This window comes from Anabrus simplex, chromosome 2, assembly GCF_040414725.1.
Source record: "Anabrus simplex isolate iqAnaSimp1 chromosome 2, ASM4041472v1, whole genome shotgun sequence".
In the NCBI taxonomy this organism is placed as follows: domain Eukaryota; kingdom Metazoa; phylum Arthropoda; class Insecta; order Orthoptera; family Tettigoniidae; genus Anabrus; species Anabrus simplex.
In genome coordinates this window covers 303,887,167-303,909,745 of record NC_090266.1, presented here as the reverse complement: position 1 = coordinate 303,909,745, position 22,579 = coordinate 303,887,167, and the positions used below count along the sequence as shown (strand labels likewise).

General features: G+C 39.6%; 1 protein-coding gene across 1 annotated transcript in view; it reads right to left on the bottom strand.

Annotated features, from left to right (window-relative positions):
- Window positions 1-22,579, bottom strand: part of LOC136863519 (spindle assembly abnormal protein 6 homolog) — a 353,838-nt gene that overhangs the window by 243,042 nt on the left and 88,217 nt on the right. The window contains exon 4 of the mRNA XM_068225981.1: window positions 3,972-4,157. Within this exon, the coding sequence (XP_068082082.1) occupies window positions 3,972-4,157 (186 nt within the window). The remainder of the gene's footprint in view (window positions 1-3,971; window positions 4,158-22,579) is intronic.

The following is a 22,579-nucleotide window of genomic DNA, read 5'->3' as shown; positions in this document are numbered from 1 at the left end:
GCCTGCGGGAGCTTCGGCTCCTGGCAGGGTCACCCTTGTCGTTAAGGTCGAGGGTGAGGGGCCAGACTAAATGAGAGACCTTCAGCTGTAGGCCCTGAAGGAAGAAATTCTCTGTCTCAGGGAGTAGGGAATGAGAGCACCATCAGTCCTGAAGTCACAGCATGGCAGGGGCAGAGGCCTAGAGGCACTGAGGGCCCAAATTTCACATGCCCGAATAACTTCCACGAAAAGTCAAAACGAGAGATATATCGGACTGCTGAACCCGATAGCAATTTGGCGAGGAAAAAGTATTATGAAATTTGGTACATGGAACATATGAGGAATAGCTGGAAAAGAGAATGAACTAGTGGCAGAATTCGAGACAGCAAGACTTGTAGTGCTGGCACTGACAGAGACAAAAAGGGAAGGGCAAGGGGTGGATACAAAGGTGAACGATCATGTACTCATTTATAGTGGAGTTAGCAACAGACTAAGGGCCAAATCAGGAGTAGCACTACTGGTCCACAAGAACTTCAGAAATAAGATTTAAGAATGGAAATTCCACACATATAGGGTCGCTAGTTGCTTTACGTCGCACCAACACAGATAGGTCTTACGGAGACGATGGGACAGGAAAGGGCTAGGAGTGGGAAGGAAGCAGCCGTAGCCTTAATTAAGGTACAGCCCCAGCATTTGCCTGGTGTGAAAATGGGAAACCACGGAAAACCATCTTCAGGGCTGCTGACAGTGGGGTTTGAACCTACTATCTTCCAAATACTGGATACTGGCCGCACTTAAGCAATCGAGCTCAGTACAGATAGGATCCTCATGGTCAGCATATGATTAGATTCTGAGATAGAGCTGATGATGTTTATTGTGGTTTACAGAGTGAACGACGATGCAAGAAAGGAGGAGAAGGATAGGTTTCATGAAGAGCTCCAGAATATGGTGGACGACACTCGAGGGAAATCATGGTATTAGGAGATCTCAACAGCAGAGTCTCAAACCAGCCAGAGGGGAGTGGCGGAGCTGTTGGCCGGCATGGGGAACACGTGGCTAACAACAATGGTGAGAGGATTGTTGATTTCTGCGTTGCCAATAATCTCGTCACAGAGAACACCATGTTCCCACATAAGATGAAACATATGTACATGAGGGAGGAACCCAGCCGAGACAAACGCTCCATCATAGATTATGTGTTAGTGAAGAGAGATCACCACCAGAAGGTGATAGATTGTCGAGTTTACCATGGCTAGAAAATAGGAAGTAACAACTTTCTCTTGACAACAACAATAGAAACTACAGCAAAGTTAAAGAGGAAACCTAAGAAGAACAAGCAAGAAAAGATTAAGGTGTACAAGTTAAGAGAGAAAAAGGAGGTACAGGAGCAGTTCACACAGGAAGTCGAGGAGGAGTGTCAGAAGATAGAGGAGAGGATCAAGGGAATAGACCTGGAGGGAAAGTGGAACATGTTCAAGAAGATACTACTAGAAGCGGCAAGTAAAGTATGTGGAACAACAAAGGTGGGGGAGTACAAGAAATGAACAAGCTGGTGGAATGACGACATCAAGGAAGAAGTAAGAAGGAAAAAGTACATATGGAAGAAATACTTGAGAAGCAAGGATGCTGAGGACCATGAGATGTATAAGGAACAAAGAAGAAAGGTTAAAGACCTACTGAAAATAGCGAAAAGGCAGTTTTGGGAAGAAATTCGGACAAAGAATGGAGAAAAATTATAAAGAAAACCAGAAGCTGTTCTATAGAGCACCAAAAAACATGAGAAAGGAGAAACAATGTCCTCTAAAGTTTATAAAGGATAAGGGAAAATCTTAACAGAAGAGGAAGAAATAATGGAGAGATGGAAAGAATATTTTAATGATTTACTGAATGGAAATGAGAATGAAAACAGCCCATGGTTAAGTGACGAAGGAGAGGAGACGGGGTGGAGAAAGAAAACAAAAAGGAGAAGACTTAAGGATAAATGATATGCAGTTGGCTATTAAACAACTAAAGAATGGAAAGGCCCAAGGGCATGATTGAATCGCCCCAAAAATGATTAAGAACTTGGGAAAGAAAGCTGAAGACTTTCTATTCAAGATTATGGTGGAGGCCTGGAGAACAAAGAAGGTACTTAAGGATTGGGAGGTAGCAGTCATCATCCCCATCTTTAAGAAAGGAGACAATCGAGAGTGCCGTAATAATTGTGGCATATCCTTGTTATCAGTGCCTCGAAAGGTCTTCCCAAAGATCCTGGAGACTAGATTAAGAAAGGAGGAAGAGGATAAACTTGAAGAAGCCCAGTGTGGCTTTCATCCAAATAGAAGCACGTAAGATCTCATATATACTGTTAGGATGGCCAGTGCAAAACTACTGGAGAAGAACAAGACCCTTCATGCTGCCTTTATTGACCTGAAACAGACACTTGATAGAGTCCCGAAGTCCAAACTCAGAAAGTCCTAAAGGAGTTAGCAAGTCACTTTGCAGTTCAATCACGAGTCTGTATAAGAATTGTCGAAATTATGTGCGGACAGGAAATGTAAGGTCTGCAGAGTTTACATCGAGACAAGGAGTCTGGCAAGGCTGCAGTCTAAGCCCTCTTATTTTCATAGTGTGCCTCGACCAAATTATGAAGCTTTGTCATGAGAGAATCAAGAAACTGATGGTCGGAAATTACCTCCAGTAGGATTTTCTGACCTGGCCTTCGCTGATGACCTGATTGTTGTTGCCTCCAGCAAACAAAACCTACAACACATCAACAACATATGGGTGGAAGAGCTTAAGGAAAAAGGTATGGAGGTGAATGTGGACAAGACAAAGACTATGGTCATCAGCAGGAATGAGAAGAGGCACAGTATCATGGTCGATAGTAAATCATTAGAGCAAGTCACCAAGTTCAAGTATCTTGGCTCAATCATCAGCTCAGATGGGAAGGTGGAGGAGAAAATAACAAAAAGAATAGGAACAGCACGGCGCTTGTTTAATGCCATCCGAACAAACTTTCTCAACAAGAAGGAGATCTCAAAGGGCACAAAGTTAGTCGTTTACAAATCCACCTTTGTGACCACATTGACCTGTGGCTGCGAATCCTGGGTGCTAACAGAGAGAACCAAGAGCAGAATCCAGGCGGCAGAGATGAGATACTTCCGGAAAGTAGAGGACAAAACCAGGAGGGACAGGATCCGGAATACAGCCATCCGGAAAGTACTGAATATGAAGCCACTAGAGAAAACCATCTAAGAATACCAATTGAGATGGTTTAGCCACGTCCACCGAATGTTGACAGATCGCTTGCCGAGGTTAATGAGGGAGATGAGAGTGGAAGGAAGGAAGGTTCGAGGACGACCACGGAAGACATGGGAGGAAGGGATTAGAGAAGCACCGCAGGAGAGCGGACTCTCTGTACGAGAGGCCGTTGCCATTACCGGAGATAGGAGTAGATGGAGATCTCTCATATCCTTGACACCTCATGGTACAAGAGGACTGGATTAAGTAAAAAGGAATGGTAAGAAAGCGTGGATGAGCACTACTGAATTTGAGATGTGGTCACTATTTAAGAAGCAACGAAATGGATAAACCACTGCGTGCTTATCTGGAAAAAAATTCTTTCACAAAGGAAATGTGTGATCACTTGACCGGCGTATTTCAGCTATTTCCAGAGAGAGGTGAATGTCATCAAATTTAATGCACAGGACATATTTAGAATTAAAATGAGGTTATCATGTTGTTACAGCACTGAATATAAAATGTGTATAGAGTAGAATTAAACAAAAATGCACAGTAAATGAAAATCTGTTACATTAATATGTAGATACCTAAATAACACAAATTAATTAATTTTAAATTTTAATCCCATCACTCAAGTCATCCTTAGTGTGGCGACATTTGGATTTTTCATCGCGATTGTTCCTGAAAAATACAAGAGTACTGTCTGTTTTAAGTCACAGAGCCCCTCCATAAATGGACTAAAATAGTAAGGTAACATAACTACTTACATCAGCTAAGCGTTCTCGTTCAGCAGTAATCTCCCTCACATGTGCGATTTCCAAGGCATTTTTCTCTTCAAGCCATTTTTTATTGTTTTCATCTTGCACTGAACATGCCACAGCAAGGTCAGACTTCATTTTAGCTAATTCAGCTTCAAGTAGAGAGATCTTTCTATCACTCTTTATGGCTGCATCCTATGAGTCAAAAGATTAATGTGAATGAACAGTCATATACACTGACTGACAGAGCAAATGCAACACCAAGAAGGAGTGGTCAGAACTTTGTGCCAATTGCAGGGTAGACTGACGTCACTGAGGTATGCTCATGATGTGAAATGCGCCGCTGTGCTGCGCACGTAGCGAACGATAAATGGGACACGGCGTTAGCGAATGGCCCACTTCGTACCGTGATTTCTCAGCCGACAGTCATTGTAGAACGTGTTGTCGTGTGAAACAGGACACGTGTATAGCTAAGAATGCCAGGCCGCCGTCAAAGGAGGCATTTCCAGCAGACAGACGACTTTACGAGGGGTATGGTGATCGGGCTGAGAAGGGCAGGTTGGTCGCTTCGTCAAATCGCAGCCGATACCAATAGGGATGTGTCCATGGTGCAGCGCCTGTGGCGAAGATGGTTGGCGCAGGGACATGTGGCACGTGCGAGGGGTCCAGGCGCAGCGCGAGTGACGTCAGCACGCGAGGATCGGCGCATCCGCCGCCAAGCGGTGGCAGCCCCGCACGCCACGTCAACCGCCGTTCTTCATCACGTGCAAGACACCCTGGCTGTTCCAATATCGACCAGAACAATTTCCCGTCGATTGGTTGAAGGAGGCCTGCACTCCCGGCGTCCGCTCAGAAGACTACCATTGACTCCACAGCATAGACGTGCACGCCTGGCATGGTGCCGGGCTAGAGCGACTTGGATGAGGGAATGGCGGAACGTCGTGTTCTCCGATGAGTCACGCTTCTGTTCTGTCAGTTCTGTCAGTGATAGTCACCGCAGACGAGTGTGGCGTCGGCGTGGAGAAAGGTCAAATCCGGCAGTAACTGTGGAGCGCCCTACCGCTAGACAACGCGGCATCATGGTTTGGGGCGCTATTGCGTATGATTCCACGTCACCTCTAGTGCGTATTCAAGGCACGTTAAATGCCCACCGCTACGTGCAGCATGTGCTGCGGCTGGTGGCACTCCCGTACCTTCAGGGGCTGCCCAATGCTCTGTTTCAGCAGGATAATGCCCGCCCACACACTGCTCGCATCTCCCAACAGGCTCTACGAGGTGTACATATGCTTCCGTGGCCAGCGTACTCTCCGGATCTCTCACCAATCGAACACGTGTGGGATCTCATTGGACGCCGTTTGCAAACTCTGCCCCAGCCTCGTACGGACGACCAACTGTGGCAAATGGTTGACAGAGAATGGAGAACCATCCCTCAGGACACCATCCGCACTCTTATTGACTCTGTACCTCGACGTGTTTCTGCGTGCATCGCCGCTCGCGGTGGTCCTACATCCTACTGAGTCGATGCCGTGCGCATTGTGTAACCTGCATATCGGTTTGAAATAAACATCAATTATTCGTCCTTGCCGTCTCTGTTTTTTCCCCAACTTTCATCCCTTTCGAACCACTCCTCCTTGGTGTTGCATTGTCACTGTCAGTCAGTGTATGTACACTTTAAGTGCACAATTCATACAATACACAAGATAAAGAAAATTAAGAAGTTTGTTAAGGGTACATGCTTCTGAACGACCATAATTTTAACTAAAAATCACACACTCAGTATCTCAACAAGTATGCTTCACGTTGTAACGATTGCAAGCTATTGAAAATATAAAATGAATAAACGGTGACTAAAATAAGTGTAAATACCAAGACTGGGTGCCACCTGTAAAACAATTACAGGAATATATAACTATGTAGAGCAATGAGTAACTCCCTCTCCCAAGGCGACGGTCATCAGGCTGACGAAGCTCCAGACTTACTTTATAACCATACCTGTTTACCCCTGAAATTAGATTTGGGTAGCATGCCCGGTTCATCCATACTCTACTGATAAAAGATTCACTACAAGTTTCCTTCCATGACTTTACTCCCAAAAGAAATAAAAATATATATAAATTACCTCAATTATCATCACTTGATGAGACCAACACCTGTTCGCCGTTTACAAAGGGCAAATATACAGACCACTAAAAACCACATACAAAAATAAATCATTTGACGAGACCAACTCGTGTTTGCCGCTTACAAGGTCTAATTACAAACATCTACAAACCACCAAGATGAAGAAACTATTTTATTTTAAGTTGCTGTTCTTTTAAATCCACGTTATTTTATAAGTGAGCAAACCGGTTTGCATATGTTTTCATCAATTTATGGTTTAAGACTCGCAAGTCTCAGACTTGTAGAAAATATGGACTTAGAGACAGTATAATCGTAACACAGTTTTAAGTTGTTAATATGGTTTTAAATTGTGTTCAATTTGACGTAGATAAACTTATGTGATGGCCAATTTTTCCAAGAAGCTATATCAGCTGATGATGACGCAGAGGGGTGTCGAAACTAGTTCTGATTGAAATATATGTTGTAATTTCATCTAAACAACAGTTTTTATGTATTGAATACAGTGGATCCAAATTATAATTAAAAGTTGTAATCAAAACTTTATGCGAAGAGGTGGCTGCAGGAGAAACCTGAATCTGAAAGCCAGATGACTCAAAGGAAAGCAGTTCATGGAATGAAGACCAGGGGCCTGTTTCACGAACAAACTTTGCAACTTTTCACTTTGCACGTATCAGTTCAGATTTTGTTCCACCATCACTTTTCAGATTTAGCTTGCAAACTGAAAAGTGGAAAGTGAAAAGTTACGTATATTTTCACTTTTCAAGCCTGTTATATTCCTCCATTGGTACAGAAATGCAAAGTGCAACATAAAGAAGTCAAAAGTTTTCAGAAATCTTCCAAAAAGATGAATCCCTTTTCATCTGTTAATTAACAAGTATGCACACTACGTTCTGAGTGTAGAATTTGGTTTAGTGATATAAACATGTTACAACAAGACCTTCCGTTATCATCAAGTGAGGACAATGATGAAGAATCCATCAAGAGAAAGATGGGATTAATTTTCATAACCTCACTTCGACGGAATTTCGTGTGTTTTCGTATTACCCCAACACAGGCTGACTATATTCTTGAAATGATCAGTCATTTATTGAAACATGCAACAAAAAGAAGTCAATCCCTTTCTGGAAAAGAACAAATACTTATATGCTTACATTGGTTAGGAAATGGTGCCCAGCTGCACGGTGTAACAGCAATGCATGAGGATACCAAAATCAATTATTTGCACAACTGTTACCAAAGTCGTAGATGTTATAGTACAGTAGAGTCTCGATTATCTGACCTAAACGGGACCTGGAGTATGTCGGATCAATGAAAATGTCGGATAATACAGAATTACTTTGAAAATTAACTAAAACAAACAGGAAGGCCATACTGTATTACTAAAACAATAACATGTTTTACAGCACTCTATTTATTGAATTATCAATTCAATTGTACAGTACATGCAGTATTGAACGAAAACATTCCAAATATCTTACGAAAAGAAGCTTGCCAACAATCAAGGATGAAAGGAGTTTCCACCGATATTTCCTCTTCAGTGTTTCCAGCACACCTTGGTCCACTGGCTGGCATAATGACGTCACGTTAGGAGGGAGGAACATGAATTTGATGTCACCACTTCTAAGTTGCTGTTCATTTGGGTGTGATGGAGCGTTGTCTAGTTGAAGAAGAGGTTTTCTAGGGAGATTGTTTGAAGCTAGAAATTTTTCTCCATCTGGAACAAACTGTGTAACAAAACAGTCTTTAAGGATGTCAGCAGACATCCAGGCAACCTTCTGATTCGTGTAATGGACTGGAAGAGCATTAACACAAATATTTTTAAATGCCCTAGGCTTCTTTGCTTTACCAATCATAAGCAATTTTCCTTTTAAGTACCCAGTAACATTACTACAGGCAAGAACAGTAAATCTTTCCCTACTACGCTTGTAGCGAGGTTCAGACGTCTCGGCTTGGGCTGCGAGAGATTTGATGGCAGCATCTTGAAATTTCGCCCAGTCTCATCACAATTAAAAATCTGATAACAGGTTAATCCTTCAGCAAGTAATATTACTTGACATTCCTTTTAAATTTCACAACCTCATTGGATTTAGCTGACAGTTTTTCTCCACAGATATTAAGCTGCCTAATGCCGTACCGTTTTTTCCACCGATGAAGCCACCCAGCACTGGCAGTAAATTTAGGGTCCCCTTCATTAAACTCCTTCTGGAAATACACCGCCTTTTCTTGCAGAAAGGGGCCAGATAATGGCAGGCCCTTTAGTCTCCACCAAAAGTTCAAAATTAAGTCTACCAGTGTCGAATAACACGGAATGTCGGATAAGCGAAGGTCGGTTGAGCGAGACTCTACTGTAAATGTAATATTTCCTAACATAGTACGTTGGCCTGATAATCCACTTAATATAGCGACGGTATTTCTAATGAAGGGTGAATTTCTTTCTGTGTGTTGATGTGTTGACTGTACTACTCTAGTTAATATTAATGCTTGTTATCACTTGGAATCAACATCTGTATTATCTGATGGCCAGGCAGGCATCAATTTTTGGAAATGAGACATTGCTCTCATAGTGCAATGGCACTGCTGGTGGCTTCAAGTAGCCTATGCAGTGGCCTCCACGGTATGCACTAGCCTTGCGTCTTGGGTGGTGTGCTAAGTCCCAACTGATGAGCCTAACTTAGCACACGAGGGCGAAACGCAGGCAACCAAGAATGAGTTAGCTGGAAAATTTATAATGTCCAATAACGGACCATTATATTGGTATTATAAATTTACTCATTCAGGACAAATATTTTAAATTCCCTATGGGAATCAACATCTGTATTAACTTAGAATTTCTCAAACTTTGACAAGTGATTGATTACTGAATTAACTTCAATTCGTGACTACGTCACCGGACTTGCAAAATTTGCGTGATTTTCAAATATCTTGTAAATATTCTCGTAAACATTGAAGTGTGTGTTTATGACAGACAGTGAACTACGCATTTAAACTGTGCATTTATGATAGACAGCGAACTGTGTATTTAAACTGTGCATTCATGATAAGCAGTGGACTGTGCATTTACGATAGAGAGTGTACCTTACGTATGATCAAACTACGGACTGTTGATGAACAGAATCCATTTCACTTAATTTCAAATGAACACACATGAACCAGACTGGTTTTTACAAATGAAAGATTTTCATTTTTCCAAGTGATAGAGTTAAAATTTCACAGAAACTTAAAATATTCTGTGTGTAAAAATTTCAAACTGTTCCAAGTGGCACATTTTCCAAATTTATTTAGTCAATTTTATTGACAGTTGACGACACTAAGTTACAAGTGATTCTTTAATTTATGAGTTTGATTCCATTTAACATTCAACTCTGTTAATTTAACTCCAAGGTGTTAAAATCGTATGGCGCGTCTCATAGAACTCAGCTCAAGTGATTAATGATAAAACACGTCCTAGATTTTAGTGAACATTCTACCATGTGATAATTCTTCAGTTATGCCATTCTTATGTGCTTTAAACCTTATTTCAACCCATTACTAAGTCTCTTTTCTGTCTGTACAGAAGTCGCTTTCCGTGTTAGCACGTTCCAGGTTTATGTGTGTACAGTCATGAGTCATTTTTCTTGCAACCAAGTCTCGACGCCCATGCTCCTACGCCGTATAGATCTTCCAGACGTCGTATAGATATTGGGGAACCTCTAGAATTTCCATTGTGGGAGGAATCATGATTCCATGGTGCAGAGAGGAGACTGATGGCAGTACAAGGAGAGCAGCCGGATTTCTAGTACATCACCAGCCCATGATGAGGAAAGAACTTTTACCAGTATATCTGGTGTACGGAGGCGATATGAATTTTGTTAATAAACTCAAAATTTCAATGAACTTAAGAATCACTTCAAGAAAATCTCTCTCCCTCTGTAAACGCTTCATTCAGAAACCGTACATGCCCTGCATCCGGTCTTATGCTCGCCATAGACAAGTATGAATTTTACTGTTACAATATAATTATACTCGTAAGTTCTTAAATGCACATTTTACTGTTATTTAATGTCACTGTTGTTGTCTTAAAACACTTTTTTGTATTTAAACAAGATTGATAGAAGACATCCTGTTCACTTGTTATGTACACACAAAATACAAGGTGACCGAGTTAAAGGTATAATAATATAAAATTTAATAACTTGAGAAATAATGGAGATATTTATTGGCGGTTTGTTTCTACAACTAGGGTAACTGAAAATGTTCCCTGTATTCGCTTGCGGTGGCGGTGGTACTACAGGCGCATGCGCGTAAATGCATTGTTCACGAGAAGAGCGCCAGTAACCATGTGGACTCCACAGGAGAAGGTGTTCTGTGTGCTTTCGCTCGCGGAGATAAAATCCATTACACTAGTACAACGTAGATTTCGGCGTGAGTCTGGACTGTTACCAACTGATGATGTTCCCAATTACGTAACAATCATGAAATGGGACAGGCGTCTTCGAGAATCTGGGACCTTGCTGTCGATGTCGGGCTGCCACGCCAACCGCGCAGTTTCAGAAGCTACTGTTGATTTAATCTGTGAGTCCTTCAAGCGGAGCCCTCGCAAGTCAATTTGACAAGCAAGTGGAGGCAGTTACAGTTACTTCGTTTGACAGTACATGATGTTATCCACAAAAGGTTGCGCCTATGGGCGTACAAACAGCAGCTTCGTCAGTAAATCAAACCTCAGGACAAGCCGCTATGGAAGGTTCGCAGGGACAATCTGGCAAAAACTGATGGAAACAAGGCATTTCTCGATTCGGTCTGTTTCTCGGACGAGGCTACATTCCATACTTCCGGCATGGTAAACAAACACAATTGCCGCATATGGGGATCTGAACCCCCCCACGTAGTGATAGAGTTGGAACGGGACTCTACGAAAGTGAATGCGTGGTGTGGATTGTTGAAGGACAGGGTTATTGGCCCATTGTTCTTTGCGGAGCCTACAGTTAATGGAACATGTTACCTAGACATGTTGGAGCAGTATGTTGTGTCACAACTTCCTCGTGACGTGATCTTTCAGTAAGACGATGCACCATGCCATTATGTGGAACCTGTGAGATGATGTTAGGGCCCTTGAAACAACAAGCATCATCATCATCGAACCTGTGAGGGATTTCCTGAATCGTGAGTTCCCAGATCACTGGATTGGGAGAGGTAGTCCATCAATTGCTTGGCCGCTAGAAGCTCCGACATTATGCCACTTGATTTTTTCCTGTGGGAGTTTGTCAAGAATCAAGTGTACCAGACACCAGTTCGTCATCTACCAGATCTGCATCATCGCGTTCGTGCAGCTATCGCAAATGTTACACCTACAATGCTGCAGAACACTTTGAGAGAAGTGGAATACTGATTAGATGTCGGTCGCGCCACTAATGGTGCGGATATCGAGGTTTATTAGGTATGTAAAGCGAGTTAACATTTCGAGTTACCCTACTTGTAGAAACAAACCGCAAGTAAATATCTCCACTACTTCTCAAGTTATTAAATTTTGTATTATTATACCTTTAACCCAGACACCTTGTATAAGTGTGCTATCCTGAATTGATGCATAGAATAATTTTATATTTGGCAACCCACTTGCAGGTGTTATTGCAATACTATAATTATAGTGTGACTAAGAGGGAACATCCTTAGTCCTTATGACAGTTATTTTGGCTTCTTGAAATGTGAATAGGAGAATTATTGTACCCTGTATCTATTTTGATTGAGGTGATGGTTGCAAACTTGATGTCTGAAAAATGGAAAGAATGGCGTTGAAGAATGCAGTGTCGAATCTGAATGTGAAATAAAATTCAGTGAATGTTGATTTTATAATTTACCCCCTCAAGTCCTTATGGGGTTGCTTCCAGTGGCATCAGTAGCAGTGCACTGCGTGTTCTCTTTCACTTGTGACATGCTACTGCTTGGAGTACAGGAGAGGAGGAGGGACTATGGGCAAAAGAGGTTGGAAAGCGTGCTTACGGTGCTGATTAACAACCTTGTCAGAATAGAAGTCAACAAGTAAAGGGATGGCAGCATTGAATGTTTGTTCTTTCTGTTATTTTGTTCAGGTTACATTCGGGATTAGTGTATTTAATGTATAAGGGCAGATCAAATATAAAAGGGACTTATTTTTTAATTGATTGCATCAACCGAAAAAATTACACATACAGAGATCACTTTTCTACATAGTGTCCTGCCTTCGATACACATTTTCTCCATCAGACTGGTAAGTTTTTAATGCCGTCCTGACAGAAAGAAGAGGGATGTGTGAGGAGCCAGTTGTGCATGCGCTCTTCTACACTTGCATCATCATCGAACCGCTGTCGTCCTAGGCCTTGTTTGAGTGGTCCAAACAAATGGTACTCGCAGGACGATAAATCTGGACTATACAGAGGGTGTTCCAGAGGCATCCAGTAAATTTCCTCCAGTTTTTCCCGCGTTAAAGCAGCAGTATGCGGCCTTGCATTATCATGGAGAATAAGAAGTTTCGGATCGGTTGCCGGCGTCATTTGTTCTGATATGCAGCTTTTGCTTCATCCAAAAGGCGACAGTAACAGGCTGCATTAAATGTCTTCTGTTTGTGGTGAAAATCCAACAGCAAAATGCCCGCAGCGTGCCAGAAAATTGTTGCAAGCACATTTCCAGTAGATGGGCGTGTTTTGGCCTTGATCGGACCTGTTTGTCTCTTTGCCGCCACTCCATGCTCGCGTGCTTTGACTCTGGGGTGTTATGATGCACGCAAGTTTCATCACAAGTCATAATACGACGCAAGAAATCCTCTCCTTACTCCTTGTAGCGACACAAGAGTCTCTGACAAACTTCCTGGCGTAAAGTTTTTTGTTCCTGATTGAGGAGACGAGGAACCCACCGGTCAGACAATTTTCTGAAATGGAGTTCATCTCAGACAATGGTTTGAACACTTCTGTAACTTATTCCTATGGCTAAAACAATTTGCAAAATTTTTATTCGCCGATCTTCACCAATAATGTCACAAACGGCAACATTGTTGTCTGCAGAGATGCTTGTCTGCCGTCTCTTTTCATGAGGCTCATTTTCCACAGCTTCTCTTCATGCCACTAATTTTTTAGCCCACAGGCTCGAGCCTGCGAAAGTGATTCTTCACAAAACTGTGCGTGGAGCAGTCTCAAAATTTTGGAAAATTTGGTACCCTCTTTTGCGAGAAATTTTATAATGATGCGTTGCGCAAGAAACGTATGCACCTCTTGGCTTACTGAAGCAGCCCAGCTCTCCACCGTCGTTAACACATGCAAACCCCTCCTCCAAACAACCCCACCAACATTTCTAGGGTTTTTAAACCCTGTTCAATGTCCGCTTCCATAGCATAACGGTTAGTGTTATTAGCTGCCGTCCTTACGGTTCCAAATTTGATTCCCAATACCGCCAGATATTTAAGAATGGCAGGAGGATAGGTATGTGGTTGAAATGGTACGTGCAGCTCACCTCCATTGGGGGGCGTGCCTGAAAAGAGTTGCACCACCTTACGATGAGGACATGAGTTTACTTTATCCAGTTCAATACTAGTATATTTAAATTCAGTCAGGTGCTGTCACGTGTGCTGTGGAAAAGCGATTATGTTTTATTGCATTTGTGTGTTCAATATAACAGGTGTTGAAACTTCTGCCTGTTTGAGCTACATAGCTAGCTTCACAGTTGATGCACTTCAATTTGTAGATGCCTGAATGGTTATATTTGTTGGATTTACTGACTGACTTGAAATATGAAACATAAAAGAATTATTGTTAGATCGTCTAAATGCTATTTTCAGATGACATTTTATTAAATGGGTAATATGGTGAGTGCTCGTATTATTGAAAGTGAAAGATGCATATTCATTTTTGGGTGTCTCCTCTTTAACTAAGTTAGACTTGGGTTTGTGTTTTTCTTAAGAAATAATTTTGTTTAAAAATTTCCTATTATAACCATTCCATTACTCCTAGCTATTGTGTGAATTATATTTATATCTTTGTTGAGGTTTTCAGGAGATGTTAAAAGCTCTACGGACCATACTCTAGTATGTGGCTCCCTCTTTTTTTTTTTAGCATGAGGGTGGATGGATCAAGCTTTATAGCATTTGAAGTTTGGGAGGGTTTCCTTTAAATATTATATGCTAATGATCACCATGTCCGTTAACTGTTATATTGAGGTAATTAAATGTGCAGTTAGTTTCTGTTTCTATCAAATTTTGTATGTTGATCTAGGGTTTTCAGTTGTTCTAAAATAGAGTCGCCACTGGTGAAGCGTTTGTCTACTATAGCGAAGATGTTGTCTACAAGCATTGTAACCGTACAAAAGTATGATGCCTGATTTTAGGTTAGGAAATATTTTTTAAATGAAGATCTCCTGATTTTAGGTTAGTACATCACCAGCCCAGGACGAGGAAAGAATAGTTACCAGTATATCTGCTGTAGAGAGGTGATATGAATTTTGAACTTTAATAATAAACACAAAATTTCAATTTTCGTAAATAATTTGACATATGAAGTAGGGAAAAATCACATAACCTGGTTAAATTAAGATATAAGAACATAGTGTTGTAAGAAGAATTTGTAGTTGGGGAATATTGCATATGTGCTTCATTATATTTTGTACAAGTTTCTGTTTCGGTAGGTGTATGTGAACATGGCCTAGCAGTGAAGATTGTGCAATCTGGGAAAACAGTGACTATACTGGGAAAGAACGATGAAGTCAGTTGAAAGTGATGCAACAAGTGGTTTAGAAACCCAGGGTACGGCCAGGAAGTGTATGCTGATGATGGTAATTCATCAATGTGGATGAACGTGCAAGATCGCTATTTGGGGATCGGCAGCTCAGTAACAAATCCAAAAACCCTGATTTTGAATGAGGTTGCGTTGAAAAAGAGACACTTGTTGCTACCAGTTGACTATGGCAGACGGTACGCCACTTTGGGCAAGCCTACATATACGTGTGCACGAGTTGTTCACTATTACTGATCATGACCACTGCAGTTGCTGTTCATGACGATTACCATTACGAAGGTTACATATAATTTTACAAAGTTTATTCCACCTACTCAATACAGTACAATAATTGCAATGTCTATATTGGACCTTAAGCAAGACAGACACCCTCTGCGCCAATGTTCAACACGGAACCAATTATGAAATTCATAACCTTGAATTACGAAGGTATCTAATAGACTTCATCATGATTAGGCAGAGATTCAGAAACCAGGTGTTGGATTTGCAAAACTTTCCCAGGAGCAGCAGTGGACTCTGATCACAACTTGTTGGTCATGAAATGCCATCTGAAGTTGAAGAAATTGAAGAAGGGAAGGAATCCAGTGAGATGGGATCTAGACAAGTTGAAAGAAAAGAGTGTGAGGGACTGTTTCGAGGAACATATTGCACAAGGACTAAACAGAAAGGCTGAAGAAAATACAGTAGAAGAATGAGGTCAGCAGGGCTGCTGAAGAGATGTTACAAAGAAAGGAAAGATCAGCTAAGAATCAATGGATAACTCAACAGATAACTAGACCTGATTGATGAATGACAAAAATACAAGAATGCAAAAAATGAAGAGGCCAGAAAAGAATACAGGCGATTAAAGAATGAAGTGGATAGGAAGTGCAGGGCAGCTAAGGGAGAATGGCTGAAGGAGAAGCACAATCAGTACTGATCTGTATTTAGGTCAGTCGCACCAGTGACAGATTCCCTATCTGTTGTTTTCCTAGCCTTTTCTTAAATGATTGCAAAGAAATAGGAAATTTATTGAATATCTCCCTTGGTAAGTTATTCCAATCCCTAACTCCCCTTCAGATAAATGAATATTGCCCCTGTTTGTCCTTTTGAATTCCAACTTTGTCATATTGTGATCTTTCCTACCTTTAAAGACGCCACTCAAACTTATTCGTCTACTAATGTCGTTCCATGCCATCTCTCCGCTGACAGCTCAGAATATACCACTATTTTCATTATTTAGCGTATGATGCTTAGAAGACAGTAAGAATTACATTAAATTATATTGTTACGTACAGTGAATATGTATACTGAATTTTAATCCACTAGCTGAGGAAGAGAATGCATAATATTCTCGAAACATATACTAGATGTTAAGGTGAAAGGTAAATAAATAAATAAATAAATAGTATTGACTAGGCGGACCATCTTCCAACATATTCACTGTTACTAAGTCAATACGGATCCAATCCCGACCATCATGGTCAAGATTATTAATAATTGTTACATACATACAATTTATAGCATTAGGGGCACTTTTTGAATATGGATAGAAAGGTCTGCAATCCATCTAATTCCTTCTGGAGATGCTGAGTGGAGTTCATCCAAGGAGCCGGGATATGCACATAGAGGGCACTCCTGCACAATATACTTCATGGTTTGCAATTCAAAACCGCAATCACATTGGGGAGAATTTATCCAACCCCACTGATATAGGGCTGCACCAGTACGACCAATACCACATCGAATCCTGTTTAACCTCGACCAGACTGTCCAAGGTAGATTAAAGCCAGCAAGCCTTGTAGTGGGATCACTGATTGAAAGTAGGCCATGAGGTGTCGAGTTTATCCATTCATCTCTCCAGGCATTTCGGAGATTGAACGTGGTTGACGTAAGATCTACAGCCGTTTTGCAAGCTGGCTTTCTTGATTTCAATCTCGGTTTAGAAAACTCAATAGATTTTTGCAACAGAACCAAAGAACTAAAGATCGAACAACATCATACTCTTGCTTCATTTGATATAACAAACATGTACCCTAACATTCCTATCAAACAAACAATCAAAATGATAGAATCTAACCTAAAAAACCATAGCAACCTGAGCACCTTAGAAATAGAAGAATTCATGAATCTACTCAAATTCGCCATAAACAATAACTACTTCAGATTTCATGATACCATATATCAGCAACAAGGCCTACCTATGGGATCTCCTGCTTCTGGAATATTAGCAGAAATATATATAGATCACCTAGAATACACATCAATCAACAAAATAGATAATATATATTTTTGGTGCAGATTTGTCGACGATATCTTCGTAATTATAGATAATAGATCCATTGATGCAGATACTATACTAGTCAAACTTAACACTTTAGACCTCCAAATTAAATTCACTAAAGAAACCAAAAATAACCATACCTTAAATTACTTGGACTTGACAATAACCAGACACGACAACCGCTTATCTTTAAACGTGAGGAATTTCATCTTATTTGCCCGTATTGAACTGAGATCACAATTAAAATAAAAATCTTTAAGGTTCCACCTTGTTCAATACAAATACACTGTTGTTAGATGACTTTTTACAACATATATTTTATTGCAGTACTAGTTTCAGCGCACTATTAAGGCACCATCGTCAGCTGCACAATAAGTAGAGAAACTTGAAGATATAACAATACAAAACAACATACTGATATACTTAACTCCTTAATGTCTATCTAATGGTAAGTTTAAAACTCTAAGTTACAAGCAAGATAACCCTTGTGAGTCGAAATTGTAAAATCTCATGAGTTGTCCTCAAGATTCTGTGATGGCTATAATTTTTTTACATTCGTAAAAATCAAGTTCAACAACATTCCTAAAATCGTGAAATTAGAGCTGAATCAAGTCCTAAAATTTTTAAATGTTCATTTCACAGATGCATTAGTTGCTGTGTGTTGGATAAAAACTCGTCGTATTCATTAAATTGCCATGCTGTGCCGTCTTCCGATGTTTGTTGATATGTGGAAGCTTAGTTCTTATGTTGTGTTTCTAGTGGTTGGAACTGATTATTTGCCCTGATGTTATTAAGCGGGCATAGCCTCTCATTTCAATAACCCTGTAATGATGAAAGTCCTCTGTTAATAGAAAAGCTAGATAAAGATATTACGAACCTGATTGAATCAAAATGTTATTGAAGTTGACTCACCTCAACGGCTATGTACTTTGCGCGGTGTCTGCAGCACGACGAGTGTGTGTGCTCGTGTCGAGTGCAATGTAGCGCTAAGGAAGGCGAAGTAGGGGCGGCAAGGGGAATGTTTCTGGAACGTTGGCAATGTAGGAGAGGGTCCGGGGGGCGTTGCGGATGAAGACAGTAGTATGAGAAACTGTTACATAGAGTTCGAAAGACGGACGAATTTTCCGGAATTCTTAGCTTGTCGAGTAATAGAATCAAGCAATCGTATAACACTTTGGGTTTCTCGGAAATTTCATTCAAATTTAGGTTAGTGTTATAATACTGGTCTAGATGTATTAGACACGCTTCTGTAATGTCAAGCCTCGGTCCCTTAGATAGTGTTTCCATTATTTCAAGATCGTGATCTATGTCTGTAAATTTATGTTTATATTCATGGACGTGTTGCCTACGGCTGAAAATCTATTGTATTTCACAGCATTGAGGTGTTCTTGATATCTAACATTACAGCTGCGCCCAGTTTGCCCTATATGTCCGCTCCCACAGTCTTTGCATTCGAACCTGTATACACCTGATTTACAGTACGTGTTGACCTTATTAACAGCTGATGCACTGTGCAAAATTTCAGTACTTCCGTTATCTGTTTTGAACGCAATCCTAATGTTACGTTTCTCAAAAATGTTCATAACTTTATAAACCTCTTTGTTGAGCATAAAGGTTGCGATTACTTTTGGTTCAAGTTTATCTTTAGTCAGGGTTATCCGCTCTATGAAATTCCCTTTAAAGCCATTAGCCGTAGCCATAGCTCGCATAATGTTCGGTTCCTTGTCCAAGTCTCGCTTGGACATTGGTACGCTAAAAGCGCCATTAACCAGGCTGTTATAGGTCGCACGTTTATGAGCTGCAGGGTGTGTAGAGTCTTGTCGTATTGTAACTGAAGTTTGTGTGGGCTTCCTGTAAATGCTAAAAGAAAATGAAGAGGGATGTCAATCTTTAAGTCTAGATAATTAATGGATTTTTCTATTTCAGATTCCAAAGTAAATTTTATATCAGTATCGATTGTATTGAGATTATTCAGAGTGTTAGAGGCGTCAGATATGCGTTCATCCAGAATAACAAAGGCATCGTCTACATACCTGCACCAAAATACAATATTCTTAAATTTGCCATTGTTAATTATTTGTGTATCTTCTAAAAAATCTAGATAAATCTCTGCCAAGATCCCCGAGGCCGGTGACCCCATTGCAAGGCCATCCTATTTATAAATGATCTGATCAAATGTGAAGTAGTTGTTGTTGACCAATAACTTTAACAACGCCATAAAGTCTTTGATTTCGAAATTGCTTAGGTGACTATATTTCTTCAAATTCCTAGCAATGATAGGAAGCAATTTTGAAGTTTTTATGTTAGGAAACATATTCACTATATCAAAAGAATGCATTGTGAGGTGATCTTGTAATCGAAATTTACCTAGTTCTTTTATCAATTCTATGGAATTCTTAATGGATTTATTTGCAGTGAATCTGTGATGTTGTTTTAGGAATTTTTGGATATACTGCGCCAGTTTATAAAGGGGGCTAGGTCTGTAATTTATAATTGGCCTGATGGGGACACCGGCCTTGTGGATTTTTGGCAGCGCTTTAGCGGTTGGTAGGCCAGGGTTCATGCTAATTAGTTTTTGCTTTTCAAATTCGTTAAAGAGGAAAGACGATTTCTTTAGTGTTAGTTTAAATTGCTTCTGCAACGATTGAGTCGGGTCTTTCTTAATAATAGAAAAAGAGTCATCGTTAAAAAAGTTTTTTGTTTTTTGGATGTAATCTGCTTTATGCATGATAACCGTAACGTTGCCCTTATCAGCTTTAGTGACAATAAGCTCTTCGTTTTTTATTTTATTTTTAAGTTCTAATATTTGTTTTCTATCCTTGAAAGAACCTTTAGAAAAAATAAAATTATTATTATTATTATTATTATTATTATTATTATTATTATTATTATTATTATTATTAACCATTTTGTTTAGCTGCTTTTTTTACTTCTATTCTGGCCTCATCTTGCAAGTCGTGTGTCAATTTTCCGAGCGCAATTTCTGCCTCTATGATAAGATTTTTATTTACTTTAGCTTGATTAAAGTTCGGCCAATTATGTTTTAACATTTCAGGACTTGATTCAGCTTTAATTTCACGATTTTAGGAATGATGTTGAACTTGATTTTTACGAACGTAAAAAGTTATAGCCATCACAGAATCTTGAGGACAACTCATGAGATTTTACAATTTCGACTCACAAGGATTATCTTGCTTGTAACTTAGAATTTTAAACTTACCATTAGATAGACATTAAGGAGTTAAGTATATCAGTATGTTGTTTTGTATTGTTATATCGTCAAGTTTCTCTACTTATTGCGCAGCTGATGATGGTGCCTTAATAGAGCGCCGAAACTAGTACTGGAATAAAATATATGTTGTAAAAAGTCATCAAAGAACAGTGTATTTGTATTGAACAAGGTGGAACCTTAAAGATTTTTATTTTAACCACTTATCTTACAAGATCTACAGGAAACCCAGACACACTTTAAATACCATAAAAAATGACTCCATTCATCCAAACACACACACAAAAAAGCAGCCTATTATAGCATGATATATAGAGCTTTTAATATCCCAATGACAATAGAAGATCAAAATAATGAATTAAAACTAATCCACGATATAGCCAAACATAACGGATACAGCAAAGAAATGGTCAACAAAATCATTCACAAAATAAAATCCCAACCTAAAACTAAATTAATTAAAACAGCCAAACCCAAAAAAGATTATGTCCTATTTACCTTCAACAACACCAATATATATAGTATAACTAAAATTTTTAAGAAGAACAACCTGAAAATAGCATTCAAAACCACACACAACAGCACCAACACTATACACAACACTAAAACAGTCGATAATAATAATAATAATAATAAATACAACCAATCAGGTGTCCACCGTATCAAATGTAATAACTGTGACACAAGTTATTGGACGTACAGGCAGAAACTTCACCATCCGCTACAATAAACACATAAATGCAGTAAAACACAACCATTTTTCATCAATAGGTCAACATGTAGAAGAATCTAAGCATAGTTTCACAGACATCAATAATGACATGACGATATTAAACAAACTCAAAGGGCCCCCTGTTCAACATAACCGAAGATTTCTATATTTCTCTGGGCCAATACGCTAACCCCAGTCATAACATTAACGACATTACAGAGAAAAACAGCATCATTTTTGATAAAGCCATTCCTGCAATAAAGAATGACTATCTCAAAATAGTAAACACACGTCCTAACAAACCGACGAATCACAAGCCTAACCCCGCCCCTACCTCCACAATAACCACTCATCCTTCCCCTCTACCTACATCCCTCCCCACAGCTAACATGAGCCCCAGATGTACTCGTAGCAGAACACAGCAAGTCTCCAAACATATCGGTACACAACCTCCAACAACAATAGTAAGTACTCTTTTCATTTTCATACATACACCAGGCATTCCTTCATATGCACACTATACTTACATTAACTTATCTTTACAGATAACAACCACATAACGTGCATAGACAAGAGAGGTGTCGCCACCAACTGCTCCAAAACCAAACCCTGTCTCGCAGTATATATAAAACTTACTGGAGTACATCAATAGTTGAATTGCACAGTACTCAATTTTCAAAAAATTTTAATGACAAGAGTTCTTACAACACATCAATATAAAGTATATCAGCCATAGAACATTCTCGATGATCACCTAATACAACTAAATTAGCATAAGAACCACAAGAAGATTGAAGAATGAATGCTACGCAACATGAATAAATTTTAATAGACCTTTTTAAAATATATACTATGTTTTAAGGTGTTATATTTTTCAAGTGTTTTATACTGTGGCCTATATGTTTTAACGTGTATAATGTACTCATATCCATGTACACTCAGTAGGTTTTAGTTTATTGTAACCATCACCACCACCTTTAATCACAAATATTTTAACATAACAATACTGCAATATATTTTACTTCCATTCTTCATTAGACATCCAGATGATCTAACGTAACATCTTTATAATTTTGTCTAATGACTATAAATGTTATGTACTAGCTGATGATGGCCATGAAAGGCCGAAACCGGTACTAGTGTAATAATTCATTCACAATAAATAAGTATTGATCGGTGGAACACTTTTCTTGTCTATACGTACACTTATTACATGCGATAAATATCATTTGTGGTTATGGGCCTATTGGTTGCATTTGAATTAGAGGTACTAGCAGTGAGGGGAAGGGAGGGGAGTGTATTCATTGTGGAGGAGGTGGGAGTGCTTATTAATTTGAAGTTGAAAACTTTTAAGAATATATTGGTGAGGGGAATTGATTCTTGTAATAGAAATAAAATCTGTTCGTACAAGGGGCTTGTCGTTTAAGTTCTTATCTTTGTTAAAATGCTGGTTGAGCAATATGAATAAATTTTTGTATTCTATCATGAGTTTACTTTTTTCGACTCTTTTGAGGTCACTTCCAAACATACAGAAAACCCACCTTTTCTTCAATAAAC